The sequence below is a fragment of the Mustela putorius genome, unplaced genomic scaffold, assembly GCF_011764305.1.
Source record: "Mustela putorius furo isolate JIRA1106 unplaced genomic scaffold, ASM1176430v1.1 tig00001419_pilon_pilon_pilon, whole genome shotgun sequence".
Taxonomy (NCBI): Eukaryota; Metazoa; Chordata; class Mammalia; order Carnivora; family Mustelidae; genus Mustela; species Mustela putorius.
The window spans coordinates 1,584,741-1,606,093 of record NW_025421736.1 but is presented as its reverse complement, the minus strand read 5'-3'; the positions used below and the strand labels follow the sequence as shown (position 1 = coordinate 1,606,093).

Here is a 21,353-nt window from a genome sequence, read left to right as displayed (position 1 = left end):
GGTCACCCGCACGTCCCGAGATTCTGTGGGCCCTGAGCCGAGGGCATCGTACCGAAATGCTGACATTCCCACAAGGTCGGCCCCCAGTTCAGGGCAGCGGGGGTGGGGCGGGAGGAGGCAGTTGTGTCCCTCGGGCGTCACCGTGTGGTCCCGATCTCGGTGTCCTTGCTGACCTGAGAACGTCTTTCCCCTCCTGCCCCGGCCTGCCCTGTGTCCTGTGGCAGGTGGCTCAGGCTTCCGAGAGCCGGACGTCAGGGCCTGAGCCCGGGGCCCCGATTCCAGAAGGTTCTGACCGATCGTCCAGACCAGAGCTCCGGGCCCCGCGCTGCCTTCCTACCCTCTCTTCCCTCCTGTCTCTGGGGGTCCCAGGCTGCACTAAGTGCCCCCCCCCCCACCGCAGCGGACCAGGCCTGCAGGTGCTGGGAGGGGGTCAGCTTGGGAGGGACACCCAGCCGGGGGGGGGGGCATTTGTCAACACGGGTGCTTCCGTGCTCGCGCAGGAACGGGGCACCAGCCTCTGCCGCTGGGTCCTAGTCCTCTGGGGGGGCCTGGAGCTCCGGCCCCGCAGGCCCTCGTGGGTCCCTGCCCGCCCCCGCCGCGCGTCTTGCGCTGGGCCTGCTGACGACTCCTCGCACAGAGCCCCCATCTCCGCACCTGCCTCCCTCCAGTGGCCTCCAGTGTGGGACTGGCCTGGGGGCCTGGGAGGGCGGGGCGGCACCTCTCCTTCTGCAGCCCCAGAAGCCTCCATGGGCCTCCGAGCCGGAGAGGCTTGTCCCAGGGTGCCCTGTTCAAACTGGAGGAGCCGAGATCCTGCCCCGTGTCCCCTCTGGGAGCCGCCCGGTGTGAGGCCGGGTCACAGACCCCGCACAGTCCCACCCAGCATGCTGCCATGGAGGGCAAGCAGCGGTGCCCCCAGCCATGCTCTGTCCTCCATGCCCAAGCCTCGGAGAGACGGGCCAGGTGAGCCCTTCCGGTTCCTCGACGGGGCTTCTTTCCACGACCTCCAGGAACGACCAGGGGAGTATCTCATGGCTATACGTGCCGTCACAGGGTCGAGGGGGACGTTCAGACGAGCCCAGGGCTCTGCTGTGTGGGGGCTGAGAGCCGGGCCCCTCCAGGGGCCCAGGTGCACGGAAGGGCCCCCTCCCCCGAGAACCAGGAGACCTGGGGGGGGGGTGCCGGGCCCTGCAGCCCCCCGAGGAGGAGGCCGTGTCAGGAGTCAGGAGTGAGGGCTCTGGGGCCCAGGCGGGCTCTCCTCACGGTGGGATCCCTCAGCAGGGGCCTGCGGGCTCATTTCCTGCACGTCCTGCATCTCGGCGGCGCCCCATTTTCCAGGCTTCTCCCTCCCCCTCCTGACCCCTCGCACCCTGTCCTGCCAGCTGGGTGGGGGACCCCCCCTCCAGGCTCGGGGAGCCTCACTTGTCAGCCCAGCAGGACACTTCTGGCCAGAGCAGGCAGCGGCGCAGCTACCCTACAGGTGTGGGCTTCACAGCCCGAGCACCGGCCGGTGGGGGCAGCCCGTGGGAATGTGGACCGTCCGCACAGGACGAGGCTGTGGCTCCGGAATGTCGGGCTAATGGCCATGAGCTCCGTGCCCCATAGGTGCACACGGAGCCCCTTGTGCAGGAGACCCTGTGGACCCTGGTGGCCCCTCTGGGATCTGGGGGCCAGGAGATCCCCAGCCCATGCTGCCTGCCATGGAGGGACGGGGCCAGACCGCCTGCGCCCTGGGCTGAGGACCTGTTGCCGGGGAGGGAGTGCAGGGGGAGGAAACAGCAGAGCCCGGATGCTCTCCGAGGGCTCAGCTCACGGAACAGGGCTGGGACCCTTCTGACGCAGGGAGGGCTGGCCTCTCTCCTGACTCCGGGCCACGCCAGGCCGTGGCTCACGGCGGGCGGGGCTGTGGGCTCCGTCTAAGAATGTGGGGCCGCCGGGAGCGTGTCTCTGAGGACCTGCCTTGTCTTCCGGGTGCGTCTGCTGGAAGGCTGGCCCGGGCTCTGCTGCCGTCCCCAGCCGGCCCCCGTGTGCTCCGTGCTGGAGCGCGACGCCGGCGCCTTCCCTGACCCCTGAGAAGTCATCGACTGCGGCGTAATTAGCCAGAGTTTACGATGCTGTGCCAGCGGCGTTCCAGCCCGGCTCGGGACGGCCCCGGGGCCGCGGCGTGGACCTGCCAGGCGGGACGACGCTTCGTTAATGGGCCCATTACCGGGGGTAATTGACTGGGAGCCAGCTGGACAGCGGAGAGATGCTCAGTAACGGACGTCGCGTCGGGGGGCGATGGCTGCCTCAAGGAGAAAAGTAAGAGCCTGCGTGCCTCCTGGACCGTCCTGCGATGAAACGCCCCCATCGGTTGGGGGAGCAGAGCCTGAGCCATCAGGATCCCTGGCCCCAAAACACGGGGGGATGAATCCGGTCCCAGGGAAGGAAGCAGAAATGCTGCCGCGCCGAGCCCCCTTTCTGCTCCCACGTCGGGAGGACTCGGGACAGTCTCGCTCCTTCAGGGTTCTCCGCAGTGTTTGGGACGTCACGGGGCCCGGAGTCTGTAGTGAGTCTCCAGGGGCCGCAGGAGAGCCTGGGTGGTGGCTGAGGCTCCAAGGGGGGACGCGGGCTCTTGGCGGCCCTCCCAGCCCTGCGTGGCTCGGGGACCCTGGGCCTGAGTCCCCTCTGAGACGCAGGCCCACGTGTTGGCCGGCAGGAGCAGTGAGGCTGCAGGGACCCCCCAGCCTCCTGTTCGGCGTGGGGCCGGGACCGTGTCTCGTGTTCAGGCAGCATTTTCACCGGTGATTCTACTTGATGTGCAGCGCGGACTCCAAGTCCGCCGAGCCCAGGCCCGGCTGTGCGTACGTAGCCGTCCTCTCTGCCGGCGGGTCAGGGGCCCGGAGCGCAGGTGTTTTCTGGGAGCTGCAGCCCCGTCCGGGAATGGCCCGCCCCGGTTCGGTGGAGGCGGCCGGGTGTCGGGGGCAGTCTCGGCGGGAGGACCGGCAGGGACCTGCTCCGTGCGGGGTGCCAGGCTGGGAGGCACTCGGGGTCCCGCTCCGTCCTTCAGTGACCCGTCCTGCCCGGCTCCGGCCCGGGGCTCCATAGGAGGCCCTCTCGCACCGTCCCACCGACCACCGACCACGGCCACCCCACTCCCTGCCCCGTGCCCTTCCCTGGCCGGTACCTCTGAGGCCCTTGTGCCCTGGGTCAGCCAGCCTTGCCCACTCTGGCCCGTGTCTGGAGGCCCCTGCAGCCCATGCCCTTGTGGTTTCAGACCTCGCAAACCTGACCCTCCCAGTTCGGAGGTCTCCCGTCCTTAAAAGGGTCTCACTGAACCCCAGGCTGAGTGTGGGCAGGACCCGGGTCTCCCGGAGCTGCCCGGCAGAATCTGCTCCTTGTCTTGCCCGAACTGCTTGGCATGTGGCCCTTGCTCCATCTCTAAGGGCGTCTGTCCCTCCAGGCTCTGTGTCCCGTGTCACCTGGTCATCTCGCTGGGCTTTAATCTCACGGTGTCTCCCTCTTGCAGGGACTGCGAGACGCCGCGGGCCACCAGGGTGATCTACACGCAAGGTCCCAAGCGTGTTCATGTCTGCACCCTGCAGGTGACACCGTTCTGTGGGGAAGGCCACCAAGTCCCAGACCCCAGGGCCTGGAGGCAGGCCTCCCCAAGGCTGGGTTCCGCCTTCCGCGTGCGGCTTGTCTCCCTGTGCTGTCAGCCCCGCCTTCTCTCCCGCCCCCGCCGGGTGACTGCACCCCCCACCCCCCACACCCCCCGGCTCGTGGCAGATGGGGGCTTCCCCTCCACCACCCCCTCCCCACGGCCCCCTTCCACGCTGTCTGTCTCCACGGTAGTGGCTCAGTCCGGAGAGGGACAGTTGTGGGCTTGCCCACTGGCTTGTTTCACAGATGTGGAGGCCGAGGCTGCCACCTACTCTCCGGGGCCCGAGGTGGGCAGGCGGGTTAACCTCGAGCTCTGTGGGCGGCAGCTGCCTGAGTCATTCTTGCACTGAGCCCTGATCGTCGTGCTGGGCGAGTTCTCCTGGTCACAGGCGCCCCGGGCGCTGGTGGGGACTCTTCCTGGCTTCCTGGCCAGTGTGGGGCTGGCAGCAGTGGTAAGTGCTCTCTTCCCGTCACTGCAGAGAGGACAGGGCCGTGGGGAGGCTGTCCTGGGCAGGGAGGAAGTCCGACGGGGTCCCTGGAGGCCTGCGTCGGCTCTGGAGGGTGGGGGAACTGGTCTTCAGGTCACAGTGAAGGCCAGGGACCCCGTGTGGGCCCGAAGGCCCCAGTGCCCCGATCTGCGGCAGCCCTGAGCGCAGAGCGTTGGGTGAGGGGTGAGGCTGTGCCCCGCCCTGTGCTGCAGTGAGGCCGGACAGGGAGCCCGGCAGGTGGCCATGAGGCCGAGGAGCCCAGGGCTCGGGCAGCCCCTCTCGAAGGCACGGTCCCACGGCCGGTTCGGTCCTGAGCCTGCGGTCGTCCTCCAGAGGAGCCGGCCTGCGGACCTCGGGGCAGAGAGCGGTGTGGCCCTTTCTTGCCACCCCCTCGGCCTTCTCGTAGTGAGGGCAAGAGGAGGGGACAGCGGGCTCACCTGGCTCCCCCCAGCGAATGTCCTGGTGGGGGCCAGGGGCCTGAGTGGGGAGAAGCAGGTCCGGCGCTGAGGGTGCCCCGGGGTCTCACCCCCGTCAACATCCTGGGAACAGGGGTTGTGGGAATCTGTGTCCTGTCTTGAAACTCGGACTGCAGTGGGCAGTGGCAGCGATGGTGCCCCCAAGGGACGGGCACTCCCCACTCTCAGGGTTGAGAGCGGGGACCCGCTCTGACGTGCCATGACCCACTGTGACCCGCCGTGACCTGCTGTCGCCCACCGTGACCTGTCGTGGCCCGCCGTGATGAGCTGCTTGCTGGCACATCCTCACGCTTACTTGGCACAAAGCCCTGGACTCTGACTCTCAGGTTGGGGGCGTCCGGCATGTTCGGGTCGTGGCCTTGACCCCGGTGTTACCCCGTGAAGTTTCTGGCTGGGGTGCTGTGCTCCTCTGTCACCGCTGTGTCCCCTGAGACTGGAGAGTCCGTCTTGTCCGCATTGGTCCTTGTGTTTCTGTCTCCGCGTGTCCCACGGGAAGGCCTGCCCTGTGCACTTACACTGGTGGGGACCCAACCCCGTGGGGACCAGCCCAGGGCCGATGCCCGGAGTGTCCACATTGAGCTCAGAGTGTGGCAGCTGTGTCCTCTGTGTCCGTGATGGTCAGGACGCTAGTGCGGGCCAAGGCAGCGGGAGGAAATGCCAGGAGGGGGATTGGGTAGTGGCCACTCTGCTCCTGGCCTGAGTCTCCAGCTCCAGTCCCTGGCAGGTGGCTCTCTGAGGATGGGGGACAGCTTGAGGATGGCCACCTAAGGCCCTCTCCAGGCCAGCAAACCCCTCCCGAGGACTGAGGGCCTGTCTCGCCGTGGGGCCGATGGGGAGCGGTCGCTGTCATCAGTGTGGCCACACCTGGCAGACGCCTGCCTGAGCAGCGGGACCAGCCGGGCTGGACCTGGGGGCCTGGGACTCTGGACTCCTGCAGAAGAAGGAGCTCCGGGAACCAGCCGGCGGGTTGCAAGGTCTCAATTCAAATGATTTCCTGTGGAACAGCGCAACGAACCTGAGAAAGGTTTCCGCACTACTTGCTTTGAGGACGTGCTCACAGCCCTCCTGGTGACGGGACTCAGGAGTGGGTCGTGGCAGCCCCGCCCCTGGGGACTGGGCCAGGGGACCGTGAGGGGCTGGCACCCTGCCGCCAGCCTGGGCGATGAAACCTCGGGGACCAGTTTCTGTAGAGTCTGCCGGGAGAGGGTATAGGGCGCTCACCTTGTCGAGGTTGTTCGGGTCTTGGGACAGAACCCCGATGCCAGGCCAGCCCAGAGCCAGTGCCTCAGGGGGCCATCACAGTGAGGGGGGCGGCACCAGGCTTGTAGCCTGTGGGCCGAGGTGAGCGTCCCCAGCCCCTTCCCCCAGGGCCAGGTACAATGCCCGTCTGGGCTGCAGCCCACGCGGGTTCAGCAGAGAGGCCCGGGGTTCCACGGTGGCTGTGGCCGCTGGTGCTGGAGCAGGGACACAGTGTCCAGGCACGGCCTTGTCTTGGTCCTGTGGGTGCCAGCAGGCCCTTCAGGGCCCTGATCTGACAGACTGGCCTGCAGGGCCCCAGATGTCCTGACCAGCGGCTCCCAGCCCCATGCCCAGCCCTGTTGTCTCCCTGCTGACCATTGTCGTCCCAGGCTTTGGGAGCCCTCCTGGCTGGGGGACAGTCCCGTCGGGGTTGGCTTGGCCACCAGCAGGGCCCGGAGGTGGGCTGCGGGCATGAGTGTGTTTACCCACCGCCAGGCTGCAGGGGGGAGCCAAGGCCAAGCTGGAGGTCGAGGGGCCTGAGCGGGCAGTGCGCCGTCCTCCGGGGCAGGTGAAGAAGGGATGGGCCCGCGGCCACGGCCTGGCCCTGCTGACGCCCTGCCCACCTGCAGGGGAGCAGGGGACACTCACCCCAAGCCGCTCACGGCCCTAAGTGCCGCAGCGGGGGTCGCTCTCCAGGCCGGAGAATGCAGCGTGTGCCGTGGGCCCCGTCTGTGGTTTCTTCCCACGGCCACCCCAGGACGCGGACCTGCGTCCACGGCACCTGCTCTGGGTCTCAGCTTGGAGTGGATGCGCACACAGGCCTCGGGGGGGCACTTGGCGGCCTCGTCATTCCGACCCCAGCATGGCGGCCCCGGGGGTGACGGCGTCCGGCTGACAGCAGCCGCTGACGCACTGCCTGGGTGAGGGAGCTCGGGGACGTGCAGCCCTGCCAGTGCCCTCACTGTGGCCGCGTGGCCGCCCCTTTCCACACGGGGATCCAGGCTCAGGTGTTCCCACGTGCCCGGGCAGGTGCTTTCACGGCTCATGTGCCGATTAATGCCATCCATCGGCAGGGAGTCGCACGGCGGGTTGGTGGCTTACTTAGCAGCTGGGACTCACGGTGTCCAGGGAAACAGGGGACGGGCCTCTGCTGCTCACTGACACACCCCGAGGACTCTGGAGCCCGGCCGGGCGGTGGCGAGGAACAACGCTGTCCACCAGCAGAGCTTCCGACAGCGGCGGGACGGAGGACTCCCGGCTGCAAGTCACAGCGTCCAACGGGCCTGTGAGCCCCGGCGTCTCCGTGTGCCCGGCCGGCTCACGCGCGTGGCTCCCGTGGTCGCGTCTTGTGGCAAGAAGAGCATCGTGTCCGTCCCAGGGCTCTTCCCGCTGCTGCATTTCTCCACTTGCTGGTTCATGGCCGCTCCGTTCTCTGAGCGGCTGTGATTCTTCCTGTAATCAGCTCGTGGAAGTCCAGGCCTGCGGCCAAAGCCTTCCGGGGACGGTGCTGGGCACTGCCCCACCCCGAGTGGTTTTGCTCCACATGGCGAGGGGCTCCGGCGTCCAGGGAAGAGATGCCCAAGAGACCCGATGGGCTGCCTTCGTCCTGCACCTGTGCTGTGTCCCCAGCAAACCCTGTGTGCCGCCAAGGGCAGGCTCTGGTCACTGCACACAGTCACGCTGAGCCCAGGGCTGGGCGTGCCCAGTGCCCACCACCGCTGCCGCACCCGTGGCTCTTGGCTCTAACTCAGACTCGGCACCCCAGGGTCCAGGGTGGCTCTCGTCTGCTCTACGTGCCTCGTCCGGCCAACTTGGCGATGCCTGGTTTGGACCCGGCTCCCTGGGTGGGCTGGGGACCTCCACGGGACACGGGTGACAGAAAGGCAGGGACAGTCTTGTGCGCGAGCGGCCCGGAGGGCCCGGGGTTCTGCTGGGGTAGGAAGGGCCTACAGTGACAGCAGGACCGTGGACGAGGATGGACACTGGGGCTGAGAAACGCTGCCGCGGGTCCCAGGTGCTGCGGGCTTTCCCTCTGAAGGGAGGGGACGGCCCCTCCCCCCACCTGCCCTCAGGCCCCTCAGGTTGGCGTCTTTTCTCTGTGGTTCCCTTGTTCTGAGGTGCACAGCCCCACGATACTGTGCCGTCTCACTCTTGGCCCCCACGCGATGGGCGGGCTGGGCCCCCTGCATCTGGGCATCTGTATGAGGTGGACTGCCCAGCTGGCGGGAGCCCCTTGGGGCACCGTGACGTCTGCTTCTCTCGCATCATGGGCCCAGGGTCCAACATCGTGGACAGTATACAGCAGGTGCCTACTGTTTGCCCAGGGAATGGAGGCACAGGCCACGAGCGAATGGGACCTCTGGTGGTTCTCCGGAGAGGACATGCAGGTGGGGCGTGGCTGCGTGGCTGGGGGCAGCTGGTGCCCTGGCCCGGGGAGGGACCTGCACGGCTGAACACGGGACGACCTCCGTCTCCCAAGGGGCGGTTTAGCCGGTTTCCGTCTGTCCGTCTGTCCGCCCTCCGTCTACAGCTGACACCGTCTTTATCGTCCGCGTGAGCATCCGGCACTTAGCGGAGGGCACCGGTGTCCCAGGCAGAGGTACACCCTGCGGAAGGCGGGGTTCTTCTTCTGCAGGGATGTGGACCCCCTGGGCCCTCGGACGGACAGTCCCCCCCGCTGGGATTGAGGAGACAGGAGGGGAAGGGGAAGCCACTTCACTGGTTGACTTGTCCCATTCAAGGTCAGCGTGTCCCTTCTGTATGTGCCGCGCTGGCCCAGAGACAGACCAAGGCCCCAGGTCCCCGTTGTCCCCAGTCCTGTGCCCACGAACTCTGGGGAGCTGCGTCCGTGTCCACGTGGGGAAGCAGGAGTGAGGGGCACATGCAGAAGCGTGTGTGCACCTCTCACATGCGTACGTGTGTGTGTGTGTGCGTGTGTGTGCGCGCACCAACCAGCCTGTGTCGGGGAGAGGAGGTCCCGGATGGCCCGGCGTGGCTGGTGACAGCCAGGTCCCCGCTCTCAGCCAGTCCCATACGGCGAGGTTTTCTCCCTCACTGCCGTTCACAGACCCGGCAAGGGTTTTCGCTGCATGCTCTGCCCTAGGCCAGGCTGCGCGGAGACCCCGGGGCCCAGCCTGGAGTCCGACAGCCCTGCTCCGTGCAGGCTGGCTCCTTCCACCAGACTCCTGACCGCGCGACGCGGCCGTTTCATTTCCGGGCGTGGCAGCCCGGGCCACGTTTAATTTCCTGGCCGCCGTGAGCTGTGTGGAGCGGAGCCCACGGGCCTGACCTGGCGCCAGCGCTCGGGGAGTGTGTTCCCGATGGCAGGGGTCTGAGACGCATGCGCCGGGGACACGGCCTACCTCCCTGTGCCCCCAGGGCCCCTCCGCAGGCGGGAGGGCTGCGTGGCTCGTCCTCTGGCGGCAGACACTCAGCCGGCGTCTGTGCCTCTCTTACAGGTCAGCTGGCCGCCGGCACCTGTGAGATCGTGACCCTGGACCGGGACAGCAGCCAGCCTCGGAGGACGATCGCCCGGCAGACGGCTCGCTGTGCCTGCAGAAAGGGGCAGATCGCGGGTACCACGAGAGCCCGGCCCGCCTGCGTGGACGGTAAGAGCCCACAGCTAAGGACCCCGCCGAAGGCTGGGGCCGCGAGGTGCCACCTGACACAGCGTGCCGCACCCCTGCCCCAGCCCAGGTCATCTGCGAGGGCCTCCTGTTCTCTGGGTCGGGCCTTGGGCTTCACAGTCCCCATGGGGTGATGGCGCCCGGGGCGGCGTTGGCTCGTTTGCCGTGTGGTGTCTGTGGTGCTGCGGGGGCACGCGGGGGGCGGGGAGCCTGGGTGCCGGGCGTGCCTGCAGGGACTTGCCGGCCCCCTGGAGTTGCATGGGCAGAGGGGAGCGGAGGCCGTGCCTCCCATAGGATGGCTGTGGTCCGTCACCTGTGGCTTCTCGCTGAGGCTGCCTGCAGGGCGTGGGCTCCTCCTGCTTCGGGCTGGGCAGGCATCAGGCACCCGTGGTGACCCCATCCCCTCGGGTGTATGGGAGGTGGCGACAGCGTCCCCGCGGCCTCCAGATCAGGCTGTCCGACAGCGGAGGGGCACCGCGTCAGGGATTGTCTTTGAAACAGAAGCGAATATTCTAGAGGAAGCGCAGGGAGCCCTCACAGCGGCTGTCCGGGCGGCTGCGCCCTCCAGGTTGAGGGGGGAGCTCTGTGTGGCCCAGCAGGAAGCCTGGCCCCCCGCGGCACTCAGCACGGCCTCCCACAAGCTAAGAGCACCAGAGACTGGCCAGAGCCCTGCCCGGAGCCCTGTCACTGGAGAGGGCAGCCTTGTGGGGTCAGCGGGCTCCCGGGGGCCGGCAGCCCCATGCAGGGGTGTGCTGGGGCCTTGGTTCCTTGGGGAGCTGCAGGAGGTGTGGTCACCGCACGATAAGACAGCCGGGTGCCTGCGGTCACCCCTGCCCATTGCTCCCAGGAGCCTCTGAGTGGAGCTCTGGGCACCAACCCCATCTGGCCGCCTTTACCCGGGAGTCCCTTCCTGCTGATCTGTGACCCCCGGGCCCATGCAGTTCCTCACGAAGGTCTGCTGCGGAATGCAGCAGGTGCCGAGCACGGGACTAGCACATCTTCAGAGCTCAGGGCACGGCAATGCACGAGTGGTGATGGTGAGGCCACCCCAGGAGCGAGGGCAGCTTTCTCATGGGCCAGGCAGGCCCCAGCGTGGCCCCCAAAGTCATAGCAGCCCCCAGGGCAGGAAAGGCAGGAAAGGGGAGAGTCACGGGACCCCTTGCAGGATAGAGACCGACTGGCTTGGGGTGCCCCTGCCCCCAGCATCACCAATGAGACTGTTTGAGGGCATCTGGGGACATGGTGGGGCAGTGAGTCTGCCTGGACCTCCAGCGGCTCTGGGCCTCTGGCAGGGTGGTCAGGGGTGGAGGGGAGCAAGCCTGGCCCCGCCGCACCCCATCCAGGCACCCCGTGCACTTTTGGGGCTGAGCCGGCTGCTCCGCCTGGCCAAGGGGGGCCTGCGGGACCCAGAGTACCCGGGAGGCCCAGCCGGGCTCCCAGCGGCCCCCCCCCCAGCCCAGCCCCTGTGTCGGCAGCCTTCTGGCCCCCACGGCCACGTGCCGCATCCCCTGCACTGCCAGCCCTGGTGCGGGGGGCCGCGGGCCCACGGGAGCATCTGGAGGACCTGGCGCTCCGAGGAGCTTGTCCCGGAGGCTGGTTTTGTCTTCTAGACGTTGTCCGTCCGTCCGCAGTAGAAGCACCTGTCGGCCGGGGTCCCCAGAAGGTGCACGCGTGGGCCAGTAGGCGGGGGCTTCTCCAGGCCGCCCGGGCATTCGGGAACTCCGGCTGCCGGCCTGATTCCGCGTGAATTTGGGCCACTCAGCTGTCCTCGTGCCCACGCTTCCCGCCCCGTCCGGCTCCCGGCTCCGGAGCCGCTGCCGGTGACAGAGCTGCTCCTCCTTGCTGAGGCCGACTCTGCCCCGGGCGGGGTGAGGGTCGCGTGCCCGGGCGGCGCTCACAGCGGCGTCCCTGCCTCTGTCCTGTTAGTCCCGCGAGCCTGCAGGGAGGCTTGGGGTCGGAGCCGCCACTCACGGAGTCCGGGTCTGCTCCTCTGCAGCCATGTTCTCCCCCTGCGAGCCTCCCGCACCTCAGGAGATTGAACCCGGCCACCCCCGGGGCGGCGGGACCGACGAGTGGGCTCGAGTCTGCACGGCGGGCGGTTTCCCGGCTGCGTCTCATTTAATGTTTGGTGCCCGCGAAGGAGAAGACCTGAGCTTTCCTGGGGGGCCGGCACCCGTGCGAGCCGGACGGCAGCGGGGGGCGAGGCCGACCCTAGTGTTCGCGCCGCGGGGGAGCCGGGACGAGGGAGCGCTCCTGCGTCTGCGCACCTGTTTGCCCGTTTGCTGACGCGCTCATTCCCTCCTTCCCTCATTCGTTCGTTCAGATACAGCGTGTGCTCCGGGGAGTTGACTCTGGGGGGGCTGGGGCCCAGACTGTGGGGCAGGGCCTGTGGGTCCCCGGGGCACGACCTTCGCTTCCTGGAAGGCCTGGGACCCTGGCAGGGGTCTACAAGGGGCATTTGAACAGGGTATTGAAGGATGAAGAGGAGCTCACCAGGGAAGCTTCTCTTCCGGAAAGGAGCAGGGAGTCCTGGCTGCGACTTTGAGCCCCAGGCGTTTCTGGGGGGACGTCTGCCCAGCCTGCCCTTGGCCGCACCGTGACCCCCTCCTCCTGCGCGCACTCCTTCCTTCCACCTTAAATGTCGGGACAAGAGGCTCCGAGGCAAGCCGCAGTCCTCTCTGCCAGGCCGTGCGTCCTCAGCACAATACAGGCGCTCCAGCTTGTCCCCGGGGGTGTCCTGGTCGTAGACACGGCAGTCCGTGGTGTCCGGGCACGCTGTGGGCCTGCACCCGCGGCGGCAGCTCCGCGGAGCCCCGAACTCCCCTCGCCCCGTCGGCAGGATCGTGCAGGCCCTGTGCCTCCGCAGGGGTGCCATGAGGGCCAAGGCCCTTCTTGAAAGGAAGCAAAGTAAAGGAAGCAGGTGCAGCCCTGCCCCCAGCTGCGGGGGAAGGGAGAGGTGTCCCTGGGACCCTGGGGTGGGGGCCCCAGGTCTGAGCTCCACGCAGGCCTGCCCTGAGGGCCGCAGCTTGTCTGAGGAGCAAGAGGGTGACCAGCTGGCATTCTGGCTAGAGAGACTCTGAGGAAGTGACAGGTCCCATCAGTGTCCAGCCAGCCATGCGCTCTGATGGCCCTGCCAGGCTCCTGGCCGAGAAGCCCACCTGCCTTCCAGGGGGACCTTGTCCTTTGTCCCTGAGGAGGGAATACAGCACGCCATGTGCCTGCCCAGGAAGTTCAGAACTGGAACGTGCCCCTCCTTTCTAGGGGTGCCTGGGTGCTGGGAGTCCTGGGGGCGGAGTGGGGGAAGGTGTCGTCTGTGGTCCCCTGTGCACGGGCCGGCGGAGGCTGGCAGGCTGGGCCCCCGTCTCCATCCGCAGACCGGACACGGTTGGCTCTGCCTGTTGGGTACAACGTGTAGACGCCTTTTCTAAGCACCACCTGCTTTGCCCAACCCCGGGAACCACCGACCGACCCCGGGAACCACCGAACCACCGTCCGTTCTCTCCGGCAGTGGGTAACACATGTGTCCTAGTCGTGGCCTGGGTGCCCTGCCGGCGACACGCAGAGCAGGGGCGAGCGTTGGGGGTTTGTGCGTGGATGGGGCTGCGGTTCCTGAGGAGCGTGGGGCCCTCCATGCAGGGGAGGGAAAGGTCCAGAGACACAGCGGGAAGGACACGAGTGGGCGCTGGCGTGCGGGAGCCTGCGGAGCGAAGCGATCGGCCGCGAGCCCAGGGCTGCTTTCCAGGCCGTGACCGTGTTCTCTGCTGCTGGTGGGGGCACAGCTCTGTCCACGAGGACGGCGGGCAGCGTGCTGCAGGTGTGTGACTCGCGGCGCCGTGATGCGGTCTGCATTCGAGGAGGCGGCGGCCGCGGGAGACTCCGACCCAGCCCAGCCCAAGCCACCCGGGTGACGAGGACGGGGTCAGGTGGGGGCTGTACTGCGGCCTGGTGGGGGCTGTCCTGCGGCCTGGTGGGGGCTGGGGATTAGACAGAAGACGGTGACCGGGAGAGGCTAGTGTGGACCGCTGTTTCCCAGGCTCCGGGTGGAGAAGGGCTGACGTTGGTGAGACACAGTAAAAATAAATCACTGGGAAAAACAAGCCTTCGGAAAGCACTCAAGTCGGCGTCTGTTTTTGTTAGACTCGGCAGCCGCTGGACCACGCCGGCTGTCCCCCATTCAGCGCCAGCTCTCCAGATGCGGACGGCGGGGGCGTCCAGGCCCACTGAGAGCAGCACAGGGCTGAGGAGGGGGAGGGAGGCCCGAGGCTCAGGAGCAAAGCAAAGGGAAGGACCCTGGGGCCGTTTGGATGCTGGCGGAGGGGATGGGGGAGCAGGCAGGGCTAGGCTGGGGGTCTGGACCTGGGATGTGGGGCTGGTGCCTTGTTCCTCCGGCTGGTGGGAGGCTGGGGGGCTCTTCTCCCCACCCAGACTCTGCTGGGGTCGCCTACTGCAGAGCCCCAGGAACCCAGGGGCCTGGGCGCAGGAGAGAGAGGGTGACAGCCGTCACAGGAGAGGCCGTGTGTCACCAGATGGCAGCCTAGCTCGGGGGAGTTCTGGGCTTTTCCAAGTCTTGATGGGAGGAGGGAGAGTCTGCAGGGGACAGGGGAGGAGAGGGGTGTGAAGACACCCAGCCAGTGTGTCTCCGGGCTGTGACCCAGGTCTCTCTGTTGTGTCCCCAGGCTATGCCTCTGGACTCTAACCCCAGGCTGTGTCCCAGGGTGTGACCCCATGTTGTGTCCCCAGGCTCTGTCCCCAAGCTGTGACTCGGGCTGTGTGAGAGAGGAGGAGGGGCTGTCTCGGGGCAGCAGGAACTGAGGGACTCACGGACTCACGGGGCCTGGAGCAGCCTGAGAGCTCAGGAGGCTTCCCAGAGCCGCCCAGTGCAGAGTCCAGGGAGGTGGCCACGCCCACCGCGGACCGGACACGCCCACCGCGGACACGCCCACCGCGGACACGCCCACCCGTCCTGCAACCTGGGCTGAGCCCTAGGTTCCCAGGCCCTCCGCGGCAGGCACGAGTGGGAGACACGGCGCCCCACGTCCACCTGCAGCACCGTGCAGAGCCCCAGCCGCTCTGCCGGAGAGGAAGCAGCCCCGGGGACGGGCGGGACGCAGAGTGGACAGCGGCCCTCGTGCTTGCGGGGAGGCTTTACGCCTTTCGGTACCTAGGAAACCGGGTGTGAGGATTTAAGTACAGTTGGATCCGTGTATGTGTGTGTGTGCACGTGTGTGCGCGTGTGTGTGTGTGTGAGCGTGCATAGGTCTGTGCGTGCTTGTATGCGTGCGCATGTGTGTATGTGTGCACGTGTGTGCACGTGAGTGTGTGTGAGCATGTGTGTGCTTGTATGCTGTGTGTGCACGTGTGTGTATGTGTGCACGTGTGTGTGCGTGAGTGTGTGAGTGTGTGTGCGTGTGTGCGTGCGTGTGCACACATGCCTGTGCAGCTGGGCACTCACGGGGCCTCTGGCGGGTCCCCGAGGCTCCAGCAGCTGCGGGCAGAGCGGCTGCGGCGGGTGTGAGCAGAGGTGTGGGCCTGCCCAGCCCCCCTCCCGGCGTGAGGACGGCCTCCCTCACCTGGCGTTGCCGGCCTTCTGGGGCCACCAGAACCGCCCGTGTGGGGTGCTGGAGCTGGCGGTGGCCTGGGAGCGTGTGCTCAGTGTCTGGGGGTCTCGTGAGCTGACCGCTACGTACGGCCGGAAGTAAAAATTACGTCGCATAAATATACCCAAGTAAAGTCTGTTCAAAGCAAAGATACCAGGGGTGCCTGGGGGGGGCTGTCAGGGCAGCGTCTGACTCTTGGTTTCGGCTCAGGTCGTGATCTCAGGGTCGTGGGACCGAGTCCTCATCAGCTCCTCAATCAGCGGGGGGTCGGCTGGAGACTCTCCCTCTCCCATTTCCCCCCAGAAAAACCTTCCAAAAAAAGTAAACAAAACAAACTTATCCATTTGGGGGACGGTAAAAAAACAAGGAGCTCAACCGCACGCGGGAGAGGACAGACCGCGGTAAGTCCCGGAAGGGACACCCGGGACCCAGAATCCAAGAAGCGAGAACCAGAGTCTCACCTCAAGATAAGCTCGGTCAGCAGACTGCCGGGGGCGGGGGCGAGCTCCCAGGCTCGGCCGTACAGGAGAGGACCGGCCCCCGCTTCCCGGAGACGCCGTGCGCAGCGGTGTGTGCACGTGCAGCCGTGTGTGCACGCGCCACGCAGCCTAGATGACGCGGGCACGGCCCAGAAACACGCACACGGACTCGGGAAGACGCGGAAGGAATTAACACCAGCCCTTCTCAATCTCTTCCAAAAACACGCAGCAAGAGGACGCCCTTCTGACCCGCTGCGGGAGGCGAGCGCCTGCCTCACACCGTAAGCATCAGGTGGAGACTGTGGGGGTCTCCGGGCCCTCTGGGTGTCGCGCAGGTACAGACCGCGGAGGCCAGGGGCGCCCTGGGAGGGCCGCATGACGCGGCACCTGGGACTCGCTTGGGGTGTGAAGTCAGTTCCACTTCTGGAAACCCATACAGATGCCGCACTCACCGAGTCCGGAACAAAACCCTGTGTTCGTGTCAGGAGGCGCAGGAAGAGCATTGAAGGAGTCTGACGGCGCAACGTGGGGACGACCCTCAGACTAGGGAAGGAAGAATTTCCCATCATAAAGGAGAACACAGGACATGCCCACCCGTGATGCCATCCCCAGCGGAGGGAGACCGGATGCTTTTGCCCCAACTTCAGGAACACGCCGCGTGCTCGTCCCTTCCATTCAGCATCGTCCTGACGGCTGTCCCTGGGCAGCTGCGCGAGAGGCACGAGCGAGAGGCTGGTCATCAGGGAAGAGAGAAAGCCGTCCGTTCCCGGGCGAAGCCATCTTTCCTGATGAAATCGTCGGGAATCCACGCACACACTTGGAGCCAAGAGAGGATCTCGGCAGGTTGCGGAGACAAGATCGACATGCAGAGATCGGATGTCTGTGCGGCGGCACTGAGCCTCTGAAAGTGATCCTAAGGAAACAATCCCAGTTACCTCCGAGAAACCCGGAATAGTCCAACACAGACGGAACGAGTGCCAGACTCGCGCACCCGGAGCTGTAAGCCGGGATGTGCTGATAATGTCACCTCCCTCCTCCTGCACATTTTAATCAGCATTTGGGAATAATCAGCATGTGTGAGAAGAAGCATCTTTGAGGAAATTCTCTCCAAGAAACCGGGAGCTGATGGGCCCCAGCGAGTGGCGGGAACCCGCAAGCTCTGATTGGGACCATTACCAGGGACGCGCATGGCATTAACTGGGGAAGGGGGCGGGGGTCCGCATGGATCCCCACAGAGAGCCACGGGCCACCTCCCCCCGGGCCGCTGTCTTGGCTCAGGGACTCACAGACGCTCCTCCTTGAAGGGTGGTGGGCTCCTGGCACACAGGGCTCTCCCTCTAATGGAGGCCCCCTTCCAAGGTGTCCCACTGCTCTGTCGCCTCCGGGAAGGAGGGCACGAGGGTGCCCTGGTCTGGAGCTCCTCGGCATGGGGGTGGAGGATGCAGGAACACAAGTGCCGAGTCAGGCTGTGGCATCCAGGGAGGGCTTCCTGGAGGAGGTGATGCCTGCAGCCATGATGGGTCATGATTCTCAGGAGCAGTGGGCGTCACTAGGCAGTTCGTGCAGGGAGCTGCGGCTGCTGGGTGCCGTTGTGAGCCGGTCTGAGGGCCCTGCCCGGGCTCCCCCAGGCTTCCTGGGTGCGGCCGCCACAGAGGAGGGACGTAGGCAGCAGCCCCTGCCTCCTGTGCGTGCACTCGGACGCCCAGCACAGGCGCACACCGCTGCTCAGCCCCGTGGCCTCGCTATCCATCCGGGCTGCCGGCAGAGACGCACACCCCAGCCGCTGGGGTCCGCCCCGCCCTGGCGTAGCAGGGGGAGCCTGTGGAGGGAGAAGCCTGATGCGGCCCTGCCGGCTACTTCCAGGCTGAGTCAAGGGAGGAGGGCACGGGTCAGGTCGCTGTCCCTGCCTTAGGCCCAGCGCAGGGCCTGGACGGAGGGTGGGTGTGCCAGGGGCCCCGCGGGAGGATGCCGTGAGCCGGGTAGGGCACGGGCGTCCCCCGCCCCGCACTCCTTCCCTCCCTGCGGCCCGTGTCGGTGCTGCGTGAGGCGCAGGTGCTGGCGCTCTGCCGAGGGCGGGGGCTGCGGCGACCTCCCGCGGTGCCTGCGCCTCCGGGTGGGCCCTCCTTTGATGAACACGGAGCCTCCCTTTCTCTTTGATGTTATGGGAGATTTTGAACCCAATTAAACTGCGTGATATGAAAAATAATCAAAGCCAGGGAGAGTCTAGATGAAACAATTTTATTTTGAAGTTGGGAGAGGCTTTGATCATGGGATATTGGGGTGCCGGGGAGCCTGCCTGCCCTCCGTGGTCTGCCGGTTCTGGGGCCCTGTGCGTGCAGGGAGGGGCAGCCCTGGTCACTCTGGGGCCCCTGGACACAGCCCCCCATCCCCGTGCTCCTCAGGCAGGGCCCCGGCTTCCAGGGAGGCGAGGGCCGGTGGAGGGAGGTGGGGCAGGCGTCCCTGATCGGGATCCGTAGGCCTGCAGGGTGGGGCCTGAGTCCTGCGGGCTGAGAGCCTGGATGCTGTCAGATGCCTGTCCTCTAGAAGAGCCTGTCCCTGCCCCCAGACAGTAAATCTGGGGCAGCAGGACAGCATGTGGGCAGAGATCAGCCTGGTGACGGTCGTGATGGGAATGGCCGGGGTGTGGCACTGGCTGTGGGGTCAGGGCAAGGCCCGACCCAGGGCTGGAGGCTCCTCAGGGGGCAGGCAGGTACCCAGAGCGCTTGGCCTCGTGGTGGCAGGTGCGAGTGCCCCGTGGCTCTGTATGTGGGGGCCCAGGGGCAAGTGGGTGGGTCACCTACCTGGGTGGGTGTGAGGTGAGCCGGTCAGCAGGCAGGGACGAGACGGCCGCTCAGGACACAGGACGGGGCTGCATGTCAGGAGCCCGAGGGGCGTCGCAGACGTCAGCGCCTCCCGACCTTGTCCCTGGGGCTGTACCTGGTGGGAGGAAGGAGCCAGGGGAACGGACGGTTCCTTTAATTACCCAGGCCGTCGGCAGGGGCAGGCAGCCGCGGCTCGTGCTGGAGTGACAGCTGCGTGACGGGGAGGGGCCCGGCCGAGCTCGCAGCCAGCGCCTGACGAGCCGAGGGCGGGTGCACGGGCTCCTGGGACCCGGGGCGGCAGGACGAGGGGCTCTCAAGACCCTCTGGACGGCCCTGGCCTGGGCTTGGCTGTTGGGCTCTTACTTAGGTCGTTCCAAGTGTCCTGGGCACATTGTCGAGCCGGTGGCTTGAACAAGGGTCGTATTTGTAACTGGGAAGGGGGCCGTGTTCATGGTCCGAGGCCGCGGCGGGGTGAGCGGAGAGGCGCCACGGTGAACCCCAGCGGGCGGCGTGTTTTCTCATGAGCGCATCTGGGCCGGCGCCTGAGAGCTGAGCACGTCCAGGAAACGCCCCCACACCTTGGCCGCACACGGAGCCGCGGCTCGCAAAACGGGGTGTGCCCAGCCCCCGTGCCGCAGCGACCCCGTGCGTCTACACCGGCACGGCCTCACACCCTCACAGGCAGGCCCGGGTGGACATGTAGGACCCCACGTGGGAATTAGGAACCGCGGGCGGGTGTGTGTGCCTTTTAAAGGCTCCGCGAGAGGTGCCCACCCAGGCACATGCACAGATGTGAGCACAAAGCTGGGTGTGTCCGGCCCTGCCGAGCCCGTGGGCACCGTCCCGTCGGGTCCCCAGCACCCCGGGGTCTGTGATGGCGGGGTCGCCTGCCTCAGGGAGTCACACACGTGGAATCGGGCGGTGTGTGGCTTCTCCCATCGTGTGTACGGGATCGTCCATGTGGAGAGCGGGACTTGGCTACCTTCCCTGCGCTCTGGGACCTCCCTGGAGGGCGGTGCCGGACTGTGCTACAGACGACAGTGTTTAGGGGCCTGGATGCTTGGCTACTGTGGGTACGGCCGCTGAGAACTGGACGGGCCGTCTCCTGGGAGACACATGCACTCGTTTCTCCCGGGCATGTCCCCGGGAGGGGCACACAGACGACGCGGTGGACGTGGCAGGCGCCGCCAGGCCTCCCTCCGCATGGCTGTCCTGCTGCACCTACCCCAGTCGTGCGCGCGGGTCCCATGTGCTCTGTGTGCCAACGCTTGCTGCTGCCAGGGTTTCCCCGTTCACCGTCCTGCTGGGTGCAGGACGGTGTTTCCTGGCAGAGCGGATGTGCCTGTTGAGCCGTGACGCCGGGCAGGGTGTCACCGGCTCCTGCAGCCACCAGGGTGCATCTTCAATGTCTGGCCGTGTCTCCCCGCTTTCCTCGGGCTGCGGCTTCATCCAGTGACTCGGCCGCACGGTCTCTGTATTCCGCGCCCCCGTTTGGGGCTGGCGGTGCGGGTCCTCTCTCCCCTCACTCGGTGGCCGGGCTTTCCCTCGGCTGGCCGGGAGCGGGGGCGAGCAGAGGTGCGCAGCTGTACGCGGCCTGACTTATCACTCTTCCCTCCGACGCGCGGCCTGTGTTGCGTTAGGGAAGGACATCCCCCAAGGTCTCCCCCAAGGTCGCAGGGTGTTCTCTCCTGCTCTGGCAGAATGCACGTGGAGGCCCGTGACCCACCGCAGATTAACGTTTCCTGTGGCCTGAGACCGGTTTCCGATTCTGTCTGGTTCTCCGCACGTGGATACCCGAGGGGCCGAGCATCACTTACGGAAAAGGTCCTCCATTCTTTACTCATAATGGCTTCATGTAGAGCCTAAGAGACGTTTGTGAGGCCGAATGGAAGGGATGGGTCTCGTCCGTGATTACGTTCGAGCTAATTAGCTAATCGTCTCTGACCGTCTCCACTGCATGGTGACCAGGGTACTGTCCGTCCTCACACCCCTCCCTGCCGATTCTGAGCTCACGGGACACCTGCCTCCCTGTCCCTCCTCTGCCTTCGTGAACCCTCGGTGGGGAGTGTGCGGCAGAGACGTACCGGCTGCTCCCCACGTCCCCCACACCCCAGTGCCGTCTCCAGCTCAGCCCCGGCCTCCAGGCCCGACCACAGGGTGGGGTGCTGGCCGCCTGGAGGGGTGGTCCTCCCAGCTGGACTCCCACCGTGAGGGCTGGACAGACGGTCAAAAGAGACGTGTGGTGTCTCCCCCACCCGGGGCTGTCAGCCCACTCACAGAGCCACGCTGGACCCCGCAGACGCTGGGGAGTCCTCTGCCCAATGTGGTCGGGCAGCCGGGCAGGGAAGCCCAGGGCCCCCCTCTGCACGGAGGGTACACCCTCTCCTCGTGTCCTTGCCGAGAAACGGGCCCGCCCCTTGGCTCCCAAGGTCTGGCTGGAGCAGGTAGCTTTTGTTTGTTTTTCATTGATTTGCTTTATTTTTGGAGAAGTATTAGGTTTACTGGAAAACAGCAGGGCGGAAAGCGGGTTCACATCCTCGTCCCCATTCAGTGCCCCTGGTTCCTGGCACCTTGCACATGCCACACTCGAGAGCCCAAGGGGGATCCGCTGACCACCGCTGACCGGATCCCACAGGCAACGTCAGGGTCAGTCTCCGGGTCGTCCGGGCTGGGCTTTGCCACACACACCACGTCACTGACCCAGCATGTCACTAACTCATGCAGCAATTGCCCACGGTCTGAGCGCAGACCATTCCCCAGGGCCGGGGCGGGTCTCTGTGAGAGAGGGTCAGGCGCCGGCGTCCAGGAGCAGGTCTACCCCGGCGTGGTCCCCACGGGCACCCGGCTCCGTGCCTGCGGCCAGCACCTCCCCCCGGGTTTCTGGGGAGGCGGCACAGAGTCTGCCTCTTGCCTCTACTCCCAGGCAGCCAGGGGGCGGGGAAGGCGGGAGGTGAGGAGCCGGCCTGAGCGTGTGCCCCGAGGTCAGG

The 21,353-nt window shown here is 66.8% G+C and overlaps 1 protein-coding gene across 2 annotated transcripts in view; it reads left to right on the top strand.

Annotated features, from left to right (window-relative positions):
• TAFA5 (TAFA chemokine like family member 5) overlaps positions 1–21,353 on the top strand; it is a 169,113-nt gene that overhangs the window by 99,658 nt on the left and 48,102 nt on the right. For both annotated transcript variants that reach the window (XM_045087621.1, XM_045087620.1), the window contains exon 2: positions 9,301–9,450. In XM_045087621.1, coding sequence (XP_044943556.1) covers positions 9,301–9,450 — 150 coding nt within the window. The remainder of the gene's footprint in view (positions 1–9,300; positions 9,451–21,353) is intronic.